Below are 22,994 nucleotides of genomic sequence, written 5' to 3'. Positions count from 1 at the left end.
CACACTGTCAAAAAATATAGTCCGATGTCCCAAACTAATTAGTGATGTTCTGTACCCTGTGTCTGCACCATGTGCCCAACACTGCTAGCCTGGGTAAACCCAGCCCCCACATGACCTGCTCTCAGAGTTCCCAGTCACTATATCTGTGAGCAGGGTAAGCCTGAGAGCAGGTCACTGGGGGCTGGGTTTACCCAGGCTACAACACTGCTTCCTCTCAACTGGACTGAAGTGACTGATTCACACTCATTTCTTACGTTCAACTCCCACATAAAACAACAAAAAACACAATGCAACTTAGACTTAACATTTATTTTTCATTTTACAAAATTGTCAATAAAACAAAACAAAGAACTAAGTTGAACTTGGGACAGGTGAGTTGTGAACACAGCCGAGAGGGGACAGCGAGGCTTCGGGCTTCATTCAAATCCACTGAGGACAAACAAAGACAAATAGATCACAGATCAGCAAAACGACTACAAACACAAAATGAAATTAAATGTTTGAATAGAAAGTTAAATTCTGATATACAGCTACAGCTTCTACATATTTACAACCAGTTCCCCCATGCTTTCACATCTTCTGCTGAGGAATTTCATAAACTCTTCGCCAGAACCCATTCTTAATCCAGACTACTTCCAGACTTTTTTTTCAGGCTGAACACCATCTAATGAAAAGCCATCTTTCTGAAAATCATCTTCTATTTTCTTTGGGGGGAAAAAGACCTTTCCAATGAGTCAGTCGGACTTATTCATTTTTAGGGGTAAGATCGCCAATGGTGTGGCACCCAAGCAGTTCCGGCCCTAAACAAGCGCATAATGTTTATACCAGCTGTATTGTGAAACACATTTTACTGAATCTCTTTGTTGCTTGTTGCTGACTGCTGTCTCATTTAACTCTGCAATGATATCTTTGTTTTATGTCCATTAACTGTTTTGTAATAGTTTAACCTGCTCTTATGCTATATTCTTAGACTGTATTTTTTATATACTGCATGTTTTGATGTTTCTCTTTATAGCTTTACTTTTTTTTTTTAGGGTGACCTCTTAAAGTTTTCTTGTCTCTGACAACACCTATGGACATGAGCAGTAATTGCAGATGAGATCCACACAGCTGCGCATATGTGACGTGAAGGGTTTTTTCTTCTTCTTAATACATTCAAGTTGGCCAGTGGGGGCGGTAATGCAACACTTGGATGCCAACCATGCACACATCCCAAAAGAAGAAGTTGTTCTGCGGTAGTTAGCACAAAGAGCATGGCAGGAAAGAGACGACACTCCGGCCATTTTTGGAAACAGAATGCGCCTCGCAGTGGTCAGCTGCGGTAGCGCGGGCCCCTATAATCAGCCTCTCTAAACAGTAACTCAACGGGAGAACACTCTAAATTTCGTGGATTCACATCTTTTCTGGGCGTACTGTAAATCTTGATTGAAGTGGTGTAGTGCAGGGATGTAAAACAACAACCATATTGTGGAAACCATGCAAAATTTTTAGTTTTTTTCTTTTAGTTTTTTCAAGATAAATAGTAAATGCAAAGGACCCGAGGTTAAAACCACAGCAACGCACTTCTGACGGAGTGGACGACAGCCGCATTTGCGCAAACTGTTTACAGGTTAGTAGCTTCTTGTTAAATTTGGATTCTGTCAGTTTTCATTGTCAGTCAGTTTTTTACAGACAGCCGAATTATAGTTGAGGCTTTCCTCCTCTCCCAAACCCGGTCTCGGTCATTAGAACTGGTAAAAACACTATAAAGCAGTTTGTTAAAACTCGCCAATTTCCCTACAAATACACGCTGCCCTTTACGGGAGGTGTGCCACGTGGGTGCAGAATAGGATGAATGGATGTTTGATGAGGATAAGCGCAGTTTTTACAGTAGCCTAATATAGTTTTATAAGTGTATATGGTTTATATGTTTACAGTTTTATAAAGACAGTCACAGCTGGACGTTGGAGCCGCGCTTTCACCCTCCCTAGGCTCAGACAACAGGAGTAACAGAACAATGCAGAAAGAGATGACACAATGACGGGGAAGGAGAATTTAAAGTTGAAAAATAAGCTCTGTTCAGCAATTAACTGCAGAAACTCTGACAGCAAACAACATGCCTTTTGTCGTTTCCCCAAAGACCCTAGAAGGGAATTATTCACGACCATGAACAATGAAAGAATTTTTCAGCAAATGTAATCAGAATCAGAAAGACTAATGATCCCTGGGGGGAAATTGGGACAAATTAACGCAGCTTTATCTATATACAGTATAAGCACACATGGAGCTGATCTTTCATCAATAAATGTGTTTTCTTTAGAAATAAATAAATCAGTAAATTGAATGAGTCAATCTGAACCCATGATTTCAAAGTGCTGTTTTTATTTAATAAATGAAATTCAGAATGAACGTTTATATGCTTCTGCTTTGATGCTGCCATTGAATAAATAAGTAAATAGTATAGGCTAAGTAAATAGAATAGACCAAGATTTGCAATACGCCCGGAAAAGATGTTAATCCTGCAGTTTGTGTTGTCGCGCAAATGGCTGTTGTCCACTCAGTCAGAAGTGCGTTGCTGTGTTTTTAACCTCGGGTCCTTTTCATTAGCTATTTATCTTGAAAAAACTAAAAGAAAAAAACGAAAAATTTTGCTTAGTTTCCACAATATGGTTGTTGTTTTACATCCCTGCACTACACCACTTCAATCAAGATTTGCAGTACGCCCAGAAAAGATGTGAATCCACGAAATTTAGAGTGTTCTCCCGTTGAGTTACTGTTTAGAGAGGCTGATTATAGGGGCCCGCGCTACCGCAGCTGACCACTGCGAGCCTGTGCAAGGTTCTTTTGGCGCTGTCACGCTTCCAAAAATAAAAAATGGCAGAGGCTGCTGGGCGCTGATGTTGCAATGGGGCAATATGGAGCTGTCATTTCTTTCCATAAAAGTTCTTTGGTTGGCAGAGCTACATAATAGAAGAGTTGCAACATATCCATTCACTCCAATGGACCAGTTTTTGGATTAAGCAGCAGAATGGGCAATTTGTGGTGTACTTTTGAAAGGGTAAGATGTTTAAATAATCAAATTGTATATTATCAGCTTTATTTTATGCATTAAAAACGTAGCATGAGAGCCCTTCCTGGCTATACCCCCGCTACGTGAGTCACGCATTCTGGACTTCCGTTGGCCCACTCTCTCTTCTATATTACTCTGGTAGGACGTTGACAGTGTTACCAGATTGAGTCATTTCCCTTGCACCATTTTGTGTGCGTTCTGGCAGTCTGTGGACTGGAAACCATCACCTGCATCGGGCAACACTGGTAGTCAAACTTGTTCCTACTCCGCCTACCCCCTCTCTGGCAGACAATTCTGCTGGGTGAGGCGAAACACGTCAAGAACTGTGCACCGCTTGTGATATCTTTGTTTTTGTTTTGTTTGGGGGGCGGGGAAAGTGTCGCCACAGACACAAGCTGATGAATGTTGCAAAATACAGAGAGATGCAAGGGCTTTCATCAATGGGCGATGGGCTCAATCACCATTGTGTTAACTCACTTGAGGATATATAGAGACTTTACAGACATTTATTTACATGAAAATCTTCCGTATTATCACTTTAAGACCAGTCCAGGGACAGCAGATGTAAAATAGATTTCTGGCTAACTCTGGCGCATTTACATTTTATGTTTATTAATGTGCATTTTCCCTGTTAAATAAACCTGAAATAAATAAAATAAATAAATAATTTGTTAAGTCACCCCTCTCGAAAAAACAACTTTAAATTGATAAAATCCCCGGACTTTCCCAGTCTGTGATACGCCTCCAAATTCCAGGAATATTCCAGGAATTCAGTAGCCTATCAGACTGAATTGTCAACTCGTCACACTCCATTTCCATCTTCTAGTCTCAGATCGCCTCCAATGTAACTGATTTCCATGAGGGGAATCCCCCAGGGGAATTCCATTTTCCCTAACCAATCACTAGAGACCAACGTATCAAAAATTCTCCCATAAATGCCTTGAAAGCAGAGTGCCGTTTGGATTTCAAGGCGTCTATCTTGTCTATAGCTGCCGCCATTGTTGTTATTACTCCTTGGCGCCCTTGACAACGGCGTTAGTCCCGCCCGTTGCGCTGTTTATTGGCACTGATTGGCTAATGGGCCCCCCTCTGCAATAATTGGCTTATTGTTTGTTTACCCGAGGAAATGGCTGTTGCCTGTCACGATGCCAGACCAAAATCAGCCAAAAACTCAGCTGGGTGGAGTGGGTGGGTTCGAAAGTCTGGATCCAGACAAGGACTTCAGGACTGGACTTGGTTTTCCAGCCAGTGTTGTAGTCAAGTCACTATATCTCGAGTCCCCAGTGTTCGAATCCAAGTCACCAAAGAAGAGTCTGAGTTGAGTCCTCATTTCCTGAGTCCGAAGATACTGAACATGAGTGTGAATCCACACATAGGTGGAACACACATGCTTGCCCTGGCACTAAATTGAATAATGTCACAGTATTACTAATATAGAGGGTTGACCCACCTGACCATGTTAGCGATGTCCCAGTTGGTTTCAGATGACAGCGGGCCGATTATCTCTACTCCCTCCGCCGTTACTATGGCGATCTCATACTAAAAACACACACACACACACACACACACACACAAAACAATAAAATGTAAACAACACTCTTTATGCACACAAACAGTAAGACCAGAATTGGAATTCCAAAATGGCCACCAACTGAAAAACACAAAACTGTCAGTGAAGTTTGGTTTCCATGGCTGAGTGTTAACTCATTCTCTGCCAAAGACGTACCCGGACGTACTTTCATGTTTTGGGTGTTTACATTACATCAGACACTTTCCCAGCCTGTGACATTGTTTCAAGTCAAACTGATAAAAGGAACCCGCTAGTTTAGTATTTATGGGTGGAGCCTGTGGTCGAAACAGAGTCCGAGAGTTCTCGGATGGCGACGATGGCGAGGAAGACGCCAGCACGCATTGTATAACTTATGCCGCCGGCATGACTCGCTTCACGTTTCCTCTTGCCAGCTCTCCCTCTCAAGGGAGAGCTCTGTCTCACTCAAGGGAGGGGGAATCACATGGATACGTCAAACCGCGTCACACACCCGTCCCCAGCAACCAAGGCGAAACATGTGTCACATAAACATTTCAAAGTTTACAGCACTAACGTAGCTATTGTGTGATCTTCTGTGCTAACGTTAGTTATGAGAGGTAACGTGACAGCAGGTAACGTTACAGCACTCATTATTCCTGTGTGTGTGTGTGTGTGTGTGTGTGTGTGTGTCTGTGTGTGTGTGTGTGTGTGAGAGAGAGAGAGAGTGTGTGAGTGTGACCACATAAGGGTTCGTTCCATTTGTTTATGCTTTTATCAAGCTAAGCTAAAAATCCACATGGCAACTGTAAAATACATTCTCTTATTTTTTATTTATTTATTTGGGAAAACAAATACTGTATATGTCTGATGTGTCACTGAGGCAAAAAATAAAAGGCTCAAAAGAGAGTTCTGCTTGAAATGGTGTCCTTCACTAAAAACCTCTTTTTCTCATATTTCTGTTCCAAAAAGGGCATTTTTAGTGAAAACAAGCTAACTTCCACTGCTTGTAACTACACAAGGAAACATGGGAGAGTTTCAGTTTTTTACAAGGGGTAAGAAGAGAGTCTCTGCTTTATTGTGAGATATGTTGTGTAATTTTATTCCTAGCACAGAATATTCTGTGGGTCCTGGAAGATCAGGAAATATGCTCAAAATCCTGGCACTGGGAGCACACAGACCGAAATGACCCTGGCAGAGAATGAGTTAATTAAAACATCAATAACTACCGTATACACATTAAAAAAAATGCTATATTTCACCAGCACTTTTCAAAACGAAGCTAAATGCTTTAGCGTTTTAGTCGATCATGAGATTTAGTCGACAGAATTAAACGCCAACTATTTTTATAATTGATTAATGGTTAGACAATTTTTTAAGGGAAAACATTTTCTGTTTCCAGCTTCTTACTAGGGCTGGGTATCGCCACTGACTTCCCGATACGATACCGATACACAAGGTCCCAAGTCGATACGATACGATTCGATATTTTAGTTACAATACCAGTTTTGCTTTGATAATGGAAGAGATTCTCAAAGAACTAATGCTGTAAATTGTACAAGGAACCCTCTAACCTGGTGCATGATTAAAAAATAATAATATTTACATTAAGAATTGACCATAAAGCAAGCAGTTACATCATGTAATTCTTTTTTATTTAAACATGACCAACATGGTCATTCAACATCTTATCTTTCTATACAGTCTTCTGTCTCTTTCTTTACAGCCTTCTGTGAGAAGCCAAACAAATTTAGATTTCCACTATACAACAGAATCATTGAACAGCAGCATGTTGTAAACAGTGTTTCATAAAGTATAAATGCTTAAAATAAAATAAAATAAAATAAAATAAAATACAGCTCATGAACATTTCCAGTTCACAAACATTATAGTGCAAACAGATTTGAGGTCTGTACATCTGGCTCATGGTGCATGCACAATGCACATGTAGCCTACAGTATTTATGTTTTTGTTTCAACTACAAACATAAATAAACGTCAACTTGAAACTACGTTTTAACTACCACACACAGCCTATAGACCTTATTCGATAACCCCAGACGGCGCCATATTGATGACAAACCGCAGCCGTAACGTAGTCTGGCCGAGCGTATAGCAACAGTTATGCCTTCGTCAAAGAGAAGTGATGAAAAAATAAGTTTGGTCGAAGGTGCGGACCTCTATAAAAAACTGACTTAGAGTAAATATAACTCATTATATTGCCAGGTATAACGTACCGGACATTGTGAATACAGACAGCATTGGCATAGGCTACACATCTCAGGAGCTGAAGGCTTTCAAATCCCTTGAGTCCTAGCATTATAACTATTTCATCTGTGGCAATTGGTCTGACATTTTTACTTTTGTGCCACCAACGACATCATCATCACCAAACATTGTCATGACAGCAAAGGTAAATAACCTTAATGTTAAATGTTTGTTTGATCTGACGCTTGCTTGCATGAGCCCAATGTTTGCTACTAACGTTAGCCTCTAGTCTCTTTCCCTTCACGTTTGTGGACAGTAGCTAGTAGCTAACACCTGGGCTTTTATTGCTGCTATTACTACAGCCGTGTATTATTACACAGCACACTATTGCTGTTGTGAAATAGCTCCTGACGCAGTAAAAACAGCATTAAATAGGCTAGTAAGTAACGCTGGCTATAGGGCTGTTGAAACGAATTTTGATATTCGAATATTATTCGAATTTAATAATTATGAACGAAATTCGATTATTATTATTTTTTAACTCATTGAATGCCAATGACGACAGCTGTCGTCAATTCAAATACTGACGTAGAGTGCCAATGACGACGGTTGTCGTCAATTGCGTTTTTTGACGGTGGGACGTGGATCAATCCCTGATACATCTCTGGTACAACTATTGTAGCTATTGGAGGTCTATAACCTATTTTACAGAACCCTTAGGTGGCGACAGTGCTCTCCACATAACAGAAAGGCAAGGAAAAAACAAAGAAGAAGTCGTTATGGAAACGGAAATCGCATCGCATCCGTATGCATCGATATGCTGAAGCACGTTACTGCAGCTGTGCCTGCAGCAGCCAATCTGCTCCCACAATTGAGCCGCTCTGTGTCGGTTGCGACAGCACATCCGCACATCCACACCGTGGAGTTATTATTCTCAACTGGAAGCATCGTTGCCGGTGACAAACACACGCGGAACGCTGTAAAAAAGCTGCACCCTTCACTGTGCGCACAGCAAACTCAGCAGAGAGCCACCACAGACAGGAGGAGGAGTGTGCAGTTGAGGCGAGGCGGGGCGGGGCGGGGCGGGGCGGGGGGGGGGGGGGGGGGGGCACGCAGAGCAGCACGCAACACCCAGACAGACCCAGGCAGACCCAGGCAGCAGGACAGGATTGACAAACGCAAGCCAGAATATCCGATGCCCACCAGCAGCAAATCAAGACCAGCAAGAAGCTGCAACCAGCAGCGCACGCAGGGGCCAGCGCTGCTGGTTGTAGCTAAAAATATTATTCTGCCAAACAAAATTCCCTGGCCTAAACTGTTTTATTGAAGGAAATTATTTTTGAGGTGTGACTACATTAGAAAAGATTAGCTTCAGAGTCAGTGTGTGCTTGAAATGTTTAATTTCACAAAAGGCCAATTATCTCAGCTTCTAGAAAAAAATTGCTGTTTTTGGATGAATCAAGCTATCTTCTCCGGCTCATAACTAAAGAACGGAAAATGGGATCAATAAACTTTTTTTTGCAGATGATAGAATAGAGTCTCATCGTTCTTTGTGCGTGTTCAGTGTTTACATAGTAATATCACACAATATTCTGTGGGCCTCGAGAAATCACTGAAAACGCTCTGAAACTCTGGCACTGGGAGCGTCCGTTCTCCAAAAGTGGCTGGCACTCAATGAGTTAAAAACAATTTTTTTTTTTTTTTTTTTTTAGAACACTAGAACAGTGACAAGTTCTGACAACATACTTGAAGAAAAGAGTGTTAACTGAAGTTGACTGTTGAAGCTGCTATACTGATGTAAACCTACCTGTAGCTCTTAAAATGTATGTTCATTCATTGTTAACTGAAGTTGACTGTTGAAGCTGCTATACTGAATGTAAACCTGTAGCTCTTAAGTGCAATACGTGACTGATTTTTTTTTGTTCATGGCTCATTGTTGTTTTGGCAAAGTTTACTTATTTGTTTATTGATAAGGAGCTCAAACAAAGGCTGTGTCTTTTTTTATTATCAATTATTTTATTTTAGCATTTCAGACAGCACCAATACATCACTGATGAATATTAACTAAGCTCTGGTTATCTGACCTATTTTCTAATGCAATGAATGTATGTACATTGTAGAAGGAACATGTTTTCTTAAATAAACATCATTGCTGGACTATTTGTGATAAGCCTAATATTATTTTGAATATTCATCCACCATTCACTTTTCCATCTACCGGTACATTTGGTAAAATGCTTAGAAAAAGTTTTACTTGGTCAAACCCAAAGATTCAGCTATATTTAGAATCAGAACATAACATAAGAGAAGACAACAATTCACTCAGACCAAAAAAAAAAAAAAAAATTTTTTTTATTCAATTAAAAATTAATTAAAATATTCGAATATAATTCGAATATTAAAATGTATAAAGCACTGAAATTCGAATTTGATTATAGAGGGAGATTGACAGCCCTACTGGCTAGCGTCCTAAGCTATGACAGCTGTCAGTCACTTTTAAACAGCGCGCTGCGGAATGTCAACAATATGGCGGCGGTGGGCGTGCCCGTACGTGAGTGACGTCAATCGAATAAGGTCTATGATATTATAGCCTATGTTATTTAACGTGACGCGGTTCGCGGTCTTAAAAGGATACACACACAAATGCTGCATCAGGTATCAATGGGTTAACTCGACTCGGTCTCAAACACTCGAGACTCAACTTTGACTGAAGATATAGTGACTTGACAACACTGGGTGGTGGGAGCGGGCGGGGCCACAGACTCACCCTGTTGTAGGAGCGGGCATCTCTGTAGTACAGAACCTTCAGACAGCGCTCCAGCAGCTCCCGCGCCTCCTGCTGAGTCATCTCTGCTTTGTGTTCCACCACCTCCCTCATCAGGGGCTACACACACACACACACACACACACACACACACACACACACAGATATTAATCTATAAAGGAGGGTCACCTGGTACAAAAACAATATGGTAGCTCAGTGGGCACGGTTTTATTACAATTTACTCTTAAACCGTGCCCATGGAACCCTAACCATGTGCACAGATTTGTAATATATACTGGTAACATCAAAGAGGCACTTTTAGGCTTCTATCCACCTTATTTTTGGCACCATGATGCACCATGGGTGCTGCTTCCTTCTGCTGTCCTCTTCCCCCGTTAAGTCTAGCTTGACACAACACAGCCCGTCTAATGTACCCGTCTGTAAACGGTGCAGCTGAACTGATAAATGCAGACTTGTTCCCGTTAGCGGATGTGATAGATAACATCATTAGGCTACATTCCCAAAACAATGTTATTTTGTGACGTCGGAGTTCGACAAGGAAACGCGATGCGAGGAGGCACGTGCTGCACTCATGGGCTGCAGTGCAGAGGACTATCCAGGCAGCGTCAAGCCAGCGTAAATGGTAAATGGCCTGCATTTATATAGCGCTTTTATCCAAAGCGCTTTACAATCAGTAGGTAGTCTACATTCACCCATTCATACACCGATGGCGGCAGGCTGCCACGCAGGGTGCCTACACACCATCGGGAGCAAGGAGGGTTAAGTGTCTTGCCCAAGGACACAGCGACAGCAGCTGGGAGGGAGCGGGGATCGAACCGCCAACCCTTGCGTCATTGGCCGACCCGCTCTACCTCCTGAGCTAAAGCCGCCAGCGTAAACACAGCTACTCACGTTCTAGACCGGATATTGCTCCCAGAATTATTTTACAGCGGGATCCTCACAAAAATAAGGTGGATACAGTGAGCCAGAGCCATTACACACAGCTTGGCTACATACTGTGAACTGAACTCTAATAGCCATTAAGGTCTCATTTAGGCATGGGTCGATTTCCGGTTTTACCGGTTCGGTTCGGTGTACGAGCCCAAACCGGTTTGATCGCGTGCGAACCGGAAAAACCTAAAAATAAAATAAAAATAAAAATTGCCAGTCCATTCTGATTGCACTATTGTTCATATTAGCCTCTTCTCAAGTTGCACTAGTATGCAAAAGTCTTATTTTGTTTATTATGTTAATGTTTGAAGAAAAGTTAAGCTGAATAGTTATGAGAAAGAAATACAGGGTGTGTTTGTTACACAGGTGTCCTGCTTCTTTTTATTCAGTATCATTGCTGGTTGACAATACCAGCTTAGAGGTGTATTATCGCTATCAGGTGGACTGAAGTTGCACTACAGACAGTTATGGGCCACACTCGGGAGCCCTGCTTTAAAAAAAAAAAAAAAAAAAACGGTATACCGGTTCGATCCGGTTTAGACGGCAATATCGAACCGGTTTTAAAATTTTCAAACCGACCCAGCCCTAGTCTCATTATAGTCGAGCGAGGCTCTGTGAGGCGGAGCTCCGCGAGTCACGTGCGGACCTCGCGCTGGGGCAGATGCACAATGTGAAGTGACATGATCAAGATGGTTTACCAGGCTAATGCAGGTCCAGACATTAGCCATAACTGCTGTTAATTCAGATTAATTTAGAACACACACACACACACACGCAAACTCAAACAAAAAAGGTGACTGGTTTGCAACCCTGCTCACCTGAGCCAGGTATGCTCCGAAGCCAGTAGCCACTGTGGGCGCTTCATAGGCCACGCCCAGCTTGTCCACGTAACCTAGGAAACTAGAGAGGCAAGATGGCCGACTGGTTAATTCAAACTGACAAAGCGCTGCTTGGTTTCAGCTCTACCTGTGTGTCAATCAGTGTTGGGTTACTTTTAAAGCATACTCCACTGACTACAGATTACTTTTAAAACATACTCCACTGACTACAGATAACTTTTAAAACATACTCCACTGACTACAGATTACTTTTAAAACATACTCCACTGACTACAGATTACTTTTAAAACATACTCCACTGACTACAGATTACTGAATACATGCCGTCAAATGTAATTTGTAATGTATTCCATTCGATTACTGAAGTTCAAGTAACGTTATGCCTTCTAAATACTTTGGATTACTTTCTAAATCATCTTGCTGTCTGACTTGATGTCTGGTTCACTCTGAATGTAGACAAACGCAAGGGCAATGCAGTTGCGACCTTCTTCATGTTTGTCAATGTCAGTAAAATGTTCTTTATATTTCCATGTCAAACTAGAATGACCGCACTGCCTCTGCCAACAAGTGAGCAGTGGATGTTCGCGTTACTGAGCTTGACAATGGTGTTTGTGAGGTCACAGTGACCTTGAACTTTGACCACCAAAATCTAATCAGTTCATCCTTGAGTCCAAGTTGACGTTTGAGGCAAATTTGATGAAATTCCATCAAGGCATTCCCCAGACATGGCGTTAATGAACATCGGACGGTCAACCCGAAACCATAATGCCTCTGGCCTGGCTATCGCCGGCAGAGGCATAAAAACACTTTCCTGACAGTGTCTCTTCTGACATTGTTCTGTAATGGGTGCCAAGTGCCGGCTGCTGCTCTAGCTGCAGTTTCATGTAGGAAGGAACTAGCTAGCACTAACACAAAATGATGGATAAATAGTACTACAGGTGAGATGAAAAATATGTATTTTGGATTTTATGGTGAGCTGTCCCTTTACGCGGTGTGTGTGTGTGTGTGCACCTCTCTCCGTTGTAGAAGCCTCCCAGCACCACGGTGTTCCACAGAGGGTTCATCTTGCTGCGGCGGTTGTACATCACTCTGGTCAGCCAGGAGTGAAGCGCCTTGGGACTGTAGCTGTGACCATCACCCAGCAGCTCCTCATCAATCCTGAAACAGACAGAGTCTGTCAGTCAGACACTCACGACAGAGACAGAATCTGTCAGTCAGACAGCTGTGATGTCACCCAGCAGCTCCTCGTCAATCCTGAAACAAATGATGACTCTTGAGAAGCGTTTTCAGCTTGAGGGATCAACGACTAGGACAGCAGGGGGAATTGGAAAACACAACTGGGGAGAAAATGGGAGAAAACCGAAAAAACTTGACCGAAAATAAAAATGGAGAGAGAGAGAAAAGAAAAATACTTACACCATCTGTTCAATGACCTGTTTGAGGTACTGGTAGTCGGCGTAGTCTCCTGAAGCTCCCAGGATGGTGTTGTTGTTCACCTGCAACAGCAGAGCAAACACTTTCCTGTCAGACTGATGGGTGATTAGCATGAGCATTAACATTCCTGTTTCCATTCACATCCATCCATACACACAGCTGGAGCTAACCAACACACAGCTGGAGCTAACCAACACAACCACAACTAAACACTACTGCAGCAATTAAGCTACTACTACTTAACACATTGAGTGCCAAGGACGTCTGTGGACGTCCTAAAAAAAAGTAACGAGAAGTGCCAAGGACGTCTGTGGACGTCCTAAAATCATAATTCATATTATTCCATAATTCTGCTGTTTAAGGTCGTACCCAGCCAGTGAGCATGAATCCCTTCAAGGGATCACACGGCGCCACCTTAAAAATCTACACGGGAGCTGCGCCACCGCTCAGATCCTTTACTTTGTGCAGGAGAAAGCCGTGATCAAAGAGACACCGATGCATGCTGCAGCCAGAGCCATATAGATTGCTCTGTCTGCAGCTGACAGTTGGCTGCGATCCACGCCCACAACTGAGCTCCTCTGCCTCTGTCTATTCTCCACACGATTTCTCCACACGATTCCCTGCCAGAAAGGCAGCACCCAACGCCGAACAGCCAAACCTTTTCCTTCAGTCCCGTTTGGCATTTCCTTGTCGCGCCGAACAGCCAAACCTTTTCCTTCAGTCCTGTTTGGCATTTCCTTGTCGCGCTGGGATCCGCCCGGGGCAAAAACGGAGGCTGCGAAAATAGACTGTGTGCGTGTGGGGAGGAGTTTGCAGCTCAGGGGGGGAGAGGGGGGGAGAGGGGGGTGGGGCACGCAGGCTGCACAGAACTACACCATGTCACTACATCAGAAAATATTAGCTAGAGTCAGTGAATGTGCTTGAAATTAGAGTGCAAAAAGTATTCATAAAAGTGACTTTATCTTGAAAAGTAAAAAAAGACAGCAGAAAACCCTTGAAAGTGCTCTTCTTTCAGAGGCTGTCATTTCATAATGGAACTGTCTAGAAACAAAATTTCTTCTTTGAAAGAAGCAGGAGTGTCCAATGTTTCATTAGAGTCCAGCCCTGTCCATATAGCCCTAATAGAAAAAATTCTATAGCTGTTTTCAACTGAATGGAAGTGAATCTGGCACAGGCTCCAGACAATTTTACTGAAGCGCTGTGGCACTCAATGTGTTAATATGCATCAATAACTACAACAGCTACTACTTGCTGCAGTACAGTGACACGCATTTTGTGAGTGGTGTTGTTGACCTTCATGAGGCGGGAGATGTTCCTGAAGCGAGCCAGAGAGCCGTACGAGCCCAACATGTCCGCCGCCATCATCACACCTCCCGTGAACTTCACCCCCAACACCGACGTCCCAGTCACCATGGGGTTACTGAGGAGAGAGGGGGAGAAATACAGAGAGAGATAGAGAGAAAGAGGAGAGACGTAGACAGAGCGAGAGACAGAAAGAGGAGGGAGAGATACAGAGAGAGATTGACGTTTTTTTTAGAAGGCTGGCAACGCTAGGCTGTCATCAAAATAAAAAGGTCACTCACCATGTCTGTAAATGACTGCTTGCAGTTGCACTCAGAGCATCTATGTGTGTGTGTGTGTGTGTGTGTGTGTGTGTGTGTGTGACAAATTACCTGTGTGACTTGAAAATAAGGTGGTTCAAAATAAAGTGGTTAAATAAAAACCCTTTTCTTCTTGTTTTTTTTATTAATAAAAACGGGTCATTAAAATGATCAATAATTATCGATATTGACTGATATAAATATTTAGCCTTAGAATCCATCAAGGCAGGAAGAGGTGCTTGGTAGAGGGAACACAGGGACCCCGCATTGATAATTATTTCTTAAGAAGTTTATCAAGTCAGTCGGGTGAAGTCCAGCGACAGGAAGTAACCCACAGCTCGCAGGACATCAGCACCCCTGATGTTGAGGCAGGTCCTAGCACCGAGGAAAGCAGAGAGGCCAGTCAGATTAGTTTGTTAGCCTGTTAGCTTGTTTTATTCTGGATTGGGCTTCTAAATGTGTTTTTCCTCGGATTTTGGCACAAGGGATAGTAACATCTTGTCCTGTGTATTAATTAATTATATCAATATACTTTTTAACTACATCGCCCAGCCCTACGATGTGTACATATCTGTTACTGTGATTGACAGGTGGGTCAAAATTCGCATCGCAATTTCGTGCTGTACAGTATATTCGCATTGCTCTTGGTGTGCAACAGCCTTCAGGTAGTGATTTACGTTGTTCTTTTTTTATTATTTATAATTTTTCATTATTGTTTAGACAGCTCTGGTCCAGTCAAGCAGCATTTTTGTGCACTATTGTCAATTTGGGACATTTTGTTTTTGAATGAAATTGTTGAAATAAAATCCACGCATTTGTTTTTATCTAATTAATCGAAGAAATAATCGACAGATTAATCGATTATCAAAACAATTGTTAGTTGCAGCCATATATATATATAATATATATACACATACACACAGTGGTGTAGTGGAGGGTAGACGCAGGTAGACTAGACGCTGTCTACCTACTTATTTTCACTCACTTCTAAATGTCCTCTGATGCTCGTCCATTGAAGTTTTTTCTCTTTTCTGCATAAAGTCTCTGTCGGGCAGATTGAGATTCCACCAGGAAACGTTGCATTACGACCGCGAGGCGGACACCGGAGCTGGTCGCAGCCTGTCTTGTGAACGCCTGTGTCCACCAGAGGCGTCCCCGAAGCGGCTCTGCTCTGCTCCACTAAACAAATCTGCCCGTGTATTTTCTCTTTTCTCTTTATTTTCTATTTGTGTAGCTTCTCTGAGTTGCCTCAAGCAGCCCAGAGCAGATCGCGCTGGGCAGGAATTCACAAGAATAATAAAATAAAACATCCTGTCGATTTTCAAAATAAAACCTGTTACTGTATGTCAAGAGAGAAACAGTCACACATTGGGGGGAGGGGCAATTTAGCCTGCTTTCTAATTTCTATAATAATGCATCCCTCAATTACTTGAATGCTTCCATTATTTTGGCAGCTACTTGGGTTCAAATGAACTTGGTGAGTTGGTTTGAAAATTTTGAATGAACTAAATTCACTAATGTATATATGGTAGCCTAATTGTTGTACATTGTACATTAGCCTATAATTAAATCAAAATGTTGTTTTTGTAGACACCAATAATGACTACCCAGCAAAAGTAGTTTAAACTAGTAAGTATAGTTAAGTGTAAGTCCTCACGTGACTCGCAGAGCTCCGCCTCGCAGAGCCTCGCTCGACTATAATGAGACCTTAATGGCGATTAGAGTTCACAGTATGTAGCCAAGCTGTGTGTAATGGCTCTGGCTCACTGTATCCACCTTATTTTTGTGAGGCTCCCGCTGTAAAATAATTCTGGGAGCAATATCCGGTCTAGAACGCGAGTAGCTGTGTTTACGCTGGCTTGACGCTGCCTGGATAGTACTCTGCACTGCAGCCCATGAGTGCAGCGCGTGCCTCCTCGCATCGCATTTCCTTGTCGAACTCCTACGTCACAAAATAACACTCGTTTTGGGAATGTAGCCTAATGATGTTATCTATAACATCCGCTAACATGTTGCTCGTTGAACAAGTCTGCATTTATCAGTTCAGCTGTACCGTTTACAGACGGGTACATTAGACGGGCTGTGTTGTGTCAAGCTAGACTTAACGGGGGAAGAGGACAGCAGAAGGAAGCAGCACCCATGGTGCATCATGGCCGCCAAAAATAAGGTGGATAGAAGCCTAAAAGTGCCTCTTTGATGTTACCAGTATATATTACAAATCTGTGCACATGGTTAGGGTTCCATGAGCACGGTTTAGGAGTAAATTGTAATAAAACCGTGCCCACTGAGCTACCATATTGTTTTTGTACCAGGTGACCCTCCTTTATAGATTAATATTTGTGTGTGTGCGTGCGTGCATGCGTGTGTGTATATATATATTAGGGCTGTGGCGATTCACTTATCTCCCGATTCGATACTATCACGATACTTGGGTGCCGATTCGATATATATTGCGATTCGATATATATTGCGATTCTTAAGTATTGCGATTCTACGATTATTGCGATTCGATATTACGATTTATTGCGATTTTTGTTTCTTTTTTCAGTTTGTTTGCTTTTTTACACTAGATTAGAACATGGGAAAAGTTGAATCCACTAGAGACTGTATATTACATCATGAGTAGGGCTGGGCGATATAGTTAAAAACAGGGGCGGACTGGGATCATAATTCAGGCCGGGCATTAGATACCAAGCAGGCCAGGCCGATATGGGCCGACGCGCATGAAATTTGTCAGTTTGAAGCCCAATTTGGGCCGTTTGAAGCCAGATTTGGGCCGTTTGAAGTCCAATTTTACAATGAGATGCACCCACTTTAACCCTGAAGTGTAATTATTACTTCAGACTAACTAATAAAGTAATAAAACCACTAGTAAACCAGTAGGCGGCGCCTGGCCTGCTGTTCAGTGAGTGGCCTGACTGCGAGCACCCCAAAAAAAAAAAAAAAAAAAAAAAATTGCGATTATCGATTCTGGAAAAAAAGATCGATTCAAAAAATCGTGACATTAAAAATCGCGATACTTAAGTGAATCGATTCCCCCCCCCACCCCTAATATATACACACACACACACACACACACACACACACACACACACACACACACACACACACACAGACACACACACACACACACACAATTCAGTAATCAAGTTTAAAACAATGAAAGTTCATCAGATCAAGAGAAGGCTGTCTCCCTGTTGCTTTTTCAGCCTGGATGCATATCTAGAACAGCTCTTCCTTGGGTTGGTTAGAACTAGGGCTGCCACGATTAGTCACGATGACCAAAATCGTCGCCGACGTATTTGGTAATCGGGTATGGGGTTACAGTGTGTATCTTCCCCCTCTGTGAAACCTCTTCTTCAGAGAAACCACAGAAGGGGGAAGATACGCACTGTAACCCCATCCGGGGCAGATCAACACTGACTGCTGTGTTGTTGTTAGCTTAGCTTCTAGCTATTAGCTAAATAATTATATTTACAACCATAATGAACCGTGATCTGACAGAAAAAGTGTCATTTAGAGAGCGCGTGCACTGCCGTGCAGCATGCCCGCACTGGCCGCCTGCTCTCGTTATAGCCTGTTTGAGGAGACTACTCGGAGCTCAAAATCTTTTGGGCATCCGAATGAAGCCAAACATATTTTGGTGAGTAAAACATCATATTTTAAGCTGGAAATGAGGACCGTGGTGTAAAAAACCGAAATTCTCCTTTAAGCTCATGTGTTGCTGACGGGAATACTGGAACTGGAAACCTCATTTTACTCAGCAGTTTGCACTCTCTACTTAAATTTAAAAATGTGTTTGATGCCTGAAAAGGCTGAAACAATTTATTTGTGTTGATATTTTGGTTGCATTACATAGTGAATAGTTTTTGGTTCCATTTCCATTCCACGTAGTAGTGCCCTAATTTTATTTTGCATTATTCATTCAATGGATAGTAGATATTTCATTGCACTATGTGTTCAATTTCAATGTGTACTATTTTGCAATTTGCACTATATTACATTTATTACATGCAAGTACATTGATGCCAGAAATAAATATGCTGCTACATGCTCTAAACTTTAAAGTTAATTAAAATGTGATTTTTTAGTGAATTATTATCACAATTGTCTTTATTTTTAGTTGACACATGCTTAAAACAACTTGAAGCTAAATTTAGAAGCTGATGATAGCTAAATCAGAGCGATTGAGTAATTGTGCGATAAGCTGCAATATATTATCCGATTAGTCGACTAATCCTGAAAATAATCGGTGACTAGTCGACTATCAAAATAATCGTTTGTGGCAGCCCTAGTTAGAACCTCAATGATGCTGTTCTCCGACCCATCCAAGCGACATAAAATTATACACTGAACACATGTCGGGACACCACAGGATACAGAGTTGACTGGCACTATGCCATCTAGGGACCTGAAGCAGCATAGCCTCATGGCATCATTGTAAGCCACTTTAAGCCTCTGTATGTTACTTCTTGTAGCAACACCAGAGGTAAGCTGTGTACATAGGTGTGCAAAAGCTTTAAATAACGAGCATTTGACTTGGAGAGCACATACTAAACTTGCGAATTAGCATATTGGTTGTTCCTCCTCATTTTAAATATAAAGTTTTAAAATAATATAAGTAGAATAATGTTACGTTAATTTATTCAACTCAACTTCCCCTGAAAACCCACTGCCTATCCCACAGTGACTGATAACAGCATTTAACATAATTGACGTTAATGTATCATTACACGTGAGTAACATGTTTTAACGTTACTTCGCCGTAGACTGCTTTCTGTTTCCGCTGATGTATTCGCTGAGTAACCCAAGTAGCTGCTAACGTTTAGCCTGGAAAAGGGCCACCGTTACAGCTCTTTAAAAGCACAAAACAGATGCATGTGTATCGACTGAAGAAGCGACCTAGACCATGGAGGCAGTCATTCAGGCTGGGTTTGAAAAGCGGACTGTAAAGTGAGGGTTTAACAGTTAGCATACCGTAGCGACCCGGGTAACGTTAGCTTCGCTAGCGCTTCTCCATGATGATGCAGCATCACAGGCAGCCCAGCAGAAAGAGAAAGCAGCGAACAGCCGGTGAATGTAAACAGACGGAAGGACGGTTCAACTTACAGCGTGTGTCTGACCGGGCCCGTGGCCGGGGTCTGGGCCTGGGGTCCCGGGAAGCTGTAGAACTGTCCGGGCTTCGGTCCATTCTCCCAAAAACTCAGCTTCAAACCGCTGGCGTCCATGTTGAATATCTGTCGGAAGTGCGTGTGGCTTCTTCTTTTTCTTCCTACTTCTTCTTCTTCTGTTTGGTTTTACGGCGGTTGGCATCCAAAATGTTGCATTACCGCCATCTACTGACCTCAACCTAAACTGATCTGAATTGAACTAAAATAAACACAACAACAAAATAACACCTTAATCCACCCAAAGTGCTCCAATTCATAATTACTGTCCATATCACTCAGAGGCAGACGCCTGAGTTTGCACAAATGTATCTCTCAGTATTTTATCTATCTCTGCTCCAGATACATCAACCACATCCAGAAATCTCTTTGCAGCATCAACCACCATTTCAGTCCTCTCCGTCTTCCCAGTCATACTAGCAGCACAGTTTAACACCATGGCGATGAATGCCAGGAATCGCTTCTTGTCCATACAGATAACATTACTGTGACTTGCGCTTTCCTTTTCCTTCTCCGGCTCCCTTTATCACCCTGTCCTCGTTTCTTTCCCCTTTCCACCTTTTAACAGCCTCAGCATATGACCACCCCCGTTTTTCTGTTTACCTCCCTTTCCTTCTTTCTTTGCGGACAATCCACAGACTCCGCATCATGATTCCCCTCACAATGCAAGCACCTGAGCTGTTCCTTCCCCACACTGCAACTTTCGATAACACTTCCATAAAGTGCTACTCCACATTCCTCCTTCCCACATCTCCTACATATTCTCTCCCTAGTACACACTGATGCCACATGTCCATACTCATGACAGCAATAGCACCTGATAGGCGCTCTCTCAAAGGGCCTCACCCTATATAATAACAAACATAATCACTAAACACCACTGATGGCAATTCCCCTTCAAAGGTTAAACACACACAATTACTCTCCTCTCTCTTTCCTTCCCGACATCTCGACATTCTCCTTGCTTCATACACATCTTCCACCTCCAAAAAAGTATTAGCATCCACTGACAACGGCACTTGACTTACCACACCTTTTCTTTTCTTTTCTACTCCCAACGGGAAACACCTCACACGTTCATTCTGTTCAATCTCATCAACCTTAACAATCTCAAACACTTTTCTCCTCTGACTCTCAGACATACACTCAATCACCACCATACCACTTTTAGTCATCTTAACTGATCTCACAACTCCAACTTTCTTTCCAATGAACCTTCCTACAATATGTGGATCCTTAAAGATCCCATCTGCCCATGTCACAGACACCATTCCCACAAGAAAAGACTCCTTTCTCCTCACAGACTCATCGCTCAATTCATTCTGTTTTCTTTTCTTTATCTTTCCCTCCAACCCTTCACTCTCAGATTCCTCCACCGCCATTTCCTCGCTCTCACTGTCGCTACCACTAACTCTCTGCCCTCCATTCGACTCTTCCTCCTCACTAACAATGACATAACGAAGATGCTCACTAACATTCTGAGAACAGGCTTCCATGCCTTTCCCTCCGCCTTTGTTTCCTGACTTGTGCTTTTTGTGCTTCTTGCCCATTACTGTCCGCTCTTTTTCACAAAAACAAGATTCTGTTGACTTCAAACAACCAGTCCACCACTTGTTCGCGCGCTCACAACCACAGCCAGCCACTCTGAATTCCCCTGTGTGCTTGCTGGGCTGCTTCCCTTCTTCCTACTTCTTTAGTCTGGGCACCTTTCACCCCGCTTTTTGTCATGGGGGCGTAAACCACGGAACCAGAATGAACACCGGAAGGAAGTGCGCCAAAAAACATCTTTGTTGCCGTTAGCTTGACGTCTCTTTCCTCGATTAATTGTCTGATGCAAAGCTTCTGTATTGGCTTAAAATATGTGAGATTGTGAATCCGCAATGTTTCTACAAGAACTTCTTCAAAAACTTTGTTCGGTACATCCATCTTTTGTTTTGTTGTTTGCCGTTCTGATACGTTGTGTCTAATTGTCAAGTTAACGTAAAAGTTGACGAGCTATATCCGCTGTTACTTCCTGTCTAGGGCGGGCTCTAGGCCGGAACCAGGCAGGATGACAAAATCAATTGTGAAAGGAGGCCAGGCTCTTTCTCGCTGAGAAGAGCCTGGTGACGCGAGATTCTACTTCTTTTCTCGTGCATTCCTTTATAACTGGGGACTGGTAATCTTACGACTTCAAAGGTCATGAGCTGGGCGATGACGTCATCAGAGCTGGTATTTCCCATTCCAAACTCGTAGGAGCCTCAGCAGCCCCAACCTAAAAAAATCCAAGATGGCTGCGCCGCGCAACAACAGTAGTAGCTAGTAATCATAGTAATATTGTTTAGCACTTCTGTTTTGTTTGTGTCTCATTAAATCAGCTGTACACACAGCACTGCCTAACTTCTATCTGTGTGGACATGAGGCTGCAGTGTTTGTATGCGCAAAATGCCGTGAAATACCATGTTGTCAATTGTTATTGCTAACAATGGCTAGCCTGGCTTGCGACTGGATCTGACCAATGAACAGTGAACTTCCCAGCTCAAGTTTTCTGCAAATGGAACGCTAACAAAACGGATGTGATGTCATTTAGCCTCCACATTCCAGTTATTTTGCAATAAAGGAACGCACGACTAGTGTGTTGTGGCGCTCCCCTCGGGAAGAGCCTGGTGATGCGAGGTTAGTGGCTGAGTGGAGCTCACCGAGCCGCAGGCAGCCAGCTGCCTTCGTGTTGTAGAGCGGAGAGTGCAGCCCGTCGGCCTGGAATCTCCGAAGTGCGACCCCTGACAACCAAGCTCTCGGATGAGCGCGCCATTATCGCTGCTGTAAATACGATATCCCTGGAATGCGCGTTTTAACGAGTCAGTTACATTTCTTTGCATTCTTAGAGATTATAGTTTTTGTTTTTTGTTCATGTTTCTAACAATTGGCCAAGTTAGTAGTTAGTTTATGGGATAGGAATTCTGCCAGATGACAGGCACTAGGCGCCATTTTCTACTTAATTTGGAAGAGAAAATGATCCTGAAATGAAGATTTGATTGACAGCTGCATGTCGTGATATGATTGGTTGAAATGGGGTAGAAATTTGAGCTGAACCCAAAAATGACTTTTCTTTTCTTTTAGTTCAAATACCTGGGTATGCAGTGCACCTATTTAACACGTTCACTGCCAATGACGTATTAATCCGTCAAAAAAAATCCAACGGTTGACTGCCAATGACGTATTAATACGTCAAAAAAATGAAAAAAAAAAAATTGACCGTGGGATGTGCATCTAACCCTTTTACATCTCTTATATAAGTATTGGACGTGTACAACGTGTACAACCCATTCCACCGACCCACTAAGTGGCGACAGTGCTCTCCCAGACTAGAGGAAGGCAAGCAAAAAGCAGTGTGAGGAAGCCATTCTCGTGAAAATGGAAACGCTTTCGTTTTCGCGCTGATTGCTGGCGGTGCGGGATTGCAAATTTGCATAATAG

The 22,994-nt window shown here is 42.6% G+C and overlaps 1 protein-coding gene across 1 annotated transcript; it reads right to left on the bottom strand.

Moving 5' to 3' along the window:
- Positions 1 to 290: 290 nt before the first annotated feature.
- Positions 291 to 19,607, bottom strand: psmb4 (proteasome 20S subunit beta 4). The gene is made up of 8 exons (XM_083646881.1): positions 19,480 to 19,607; positions 14,063 to 14,189; positions 12,752 to 12,831; positions 12,347 to 12,493; positions 11,315 to 11,396; positions 9,549 to 9,665; positions 4,500 to 4,588; positions 291 to 429 (listed from the first exon to the last, which is right to left on the bottom strand). Exons 1-8 carry the CDS (start codon positions 19,596 to 19,598, stop codon positions 417 to 419), a joined length of 774 nt encoding a protein of 257 aa, XP_083503007.1. The 5' UTR covers positions 19,599 to 19,607; the 3' UTR covers positions 291 to 416.
- Between the last annotated feature and the right edge of the window lie 3,387 nt (positions 19,608 to 22,994).

The sequence above is a fragment of the Poromitra crassiceps genome (assembly GCF_964638095.1).
Source record: "Poromitra crassiceps genome assembly, chromosome: 11".
NCBI lineage: Eukaryota > Metazoa > Chordata > Actinopteri > Beryciformes > Melamphaidae > Poromitra > Poromitra crassiceps.
This window is presented reverse-complemented; position numbering and strand designations above follow the sequence as displayed.

What these genes read in the sequence shown, in the direction of transcription:
- psmb4 (XM_083646881.1), bottom strand. Translation starts at nt 19,598, where the DNA reads ATGGACGCCAGCGGTTTGAAGCTGAGTTTTTGGGAGAATGGACCGAAG. An exon ending in CAGGTCATTGAACAGATGGT is followed by an intron (nt 12,494 to 12,751) that starts GTAAGTATTTTT and finishes TGTCTGTTTCAG; the next exon opens with GATTGATGAGGAGCTGCTGG. An exon ending in ATGCCCGCTCCTACAACAGG is followed by an intron (nt 4,589 to 9,548) that starts GTGAGTCTGTGG and finishes GTGTGTTTTTAG; the next exon opens with TATGAGATCGCCATAGTAAC.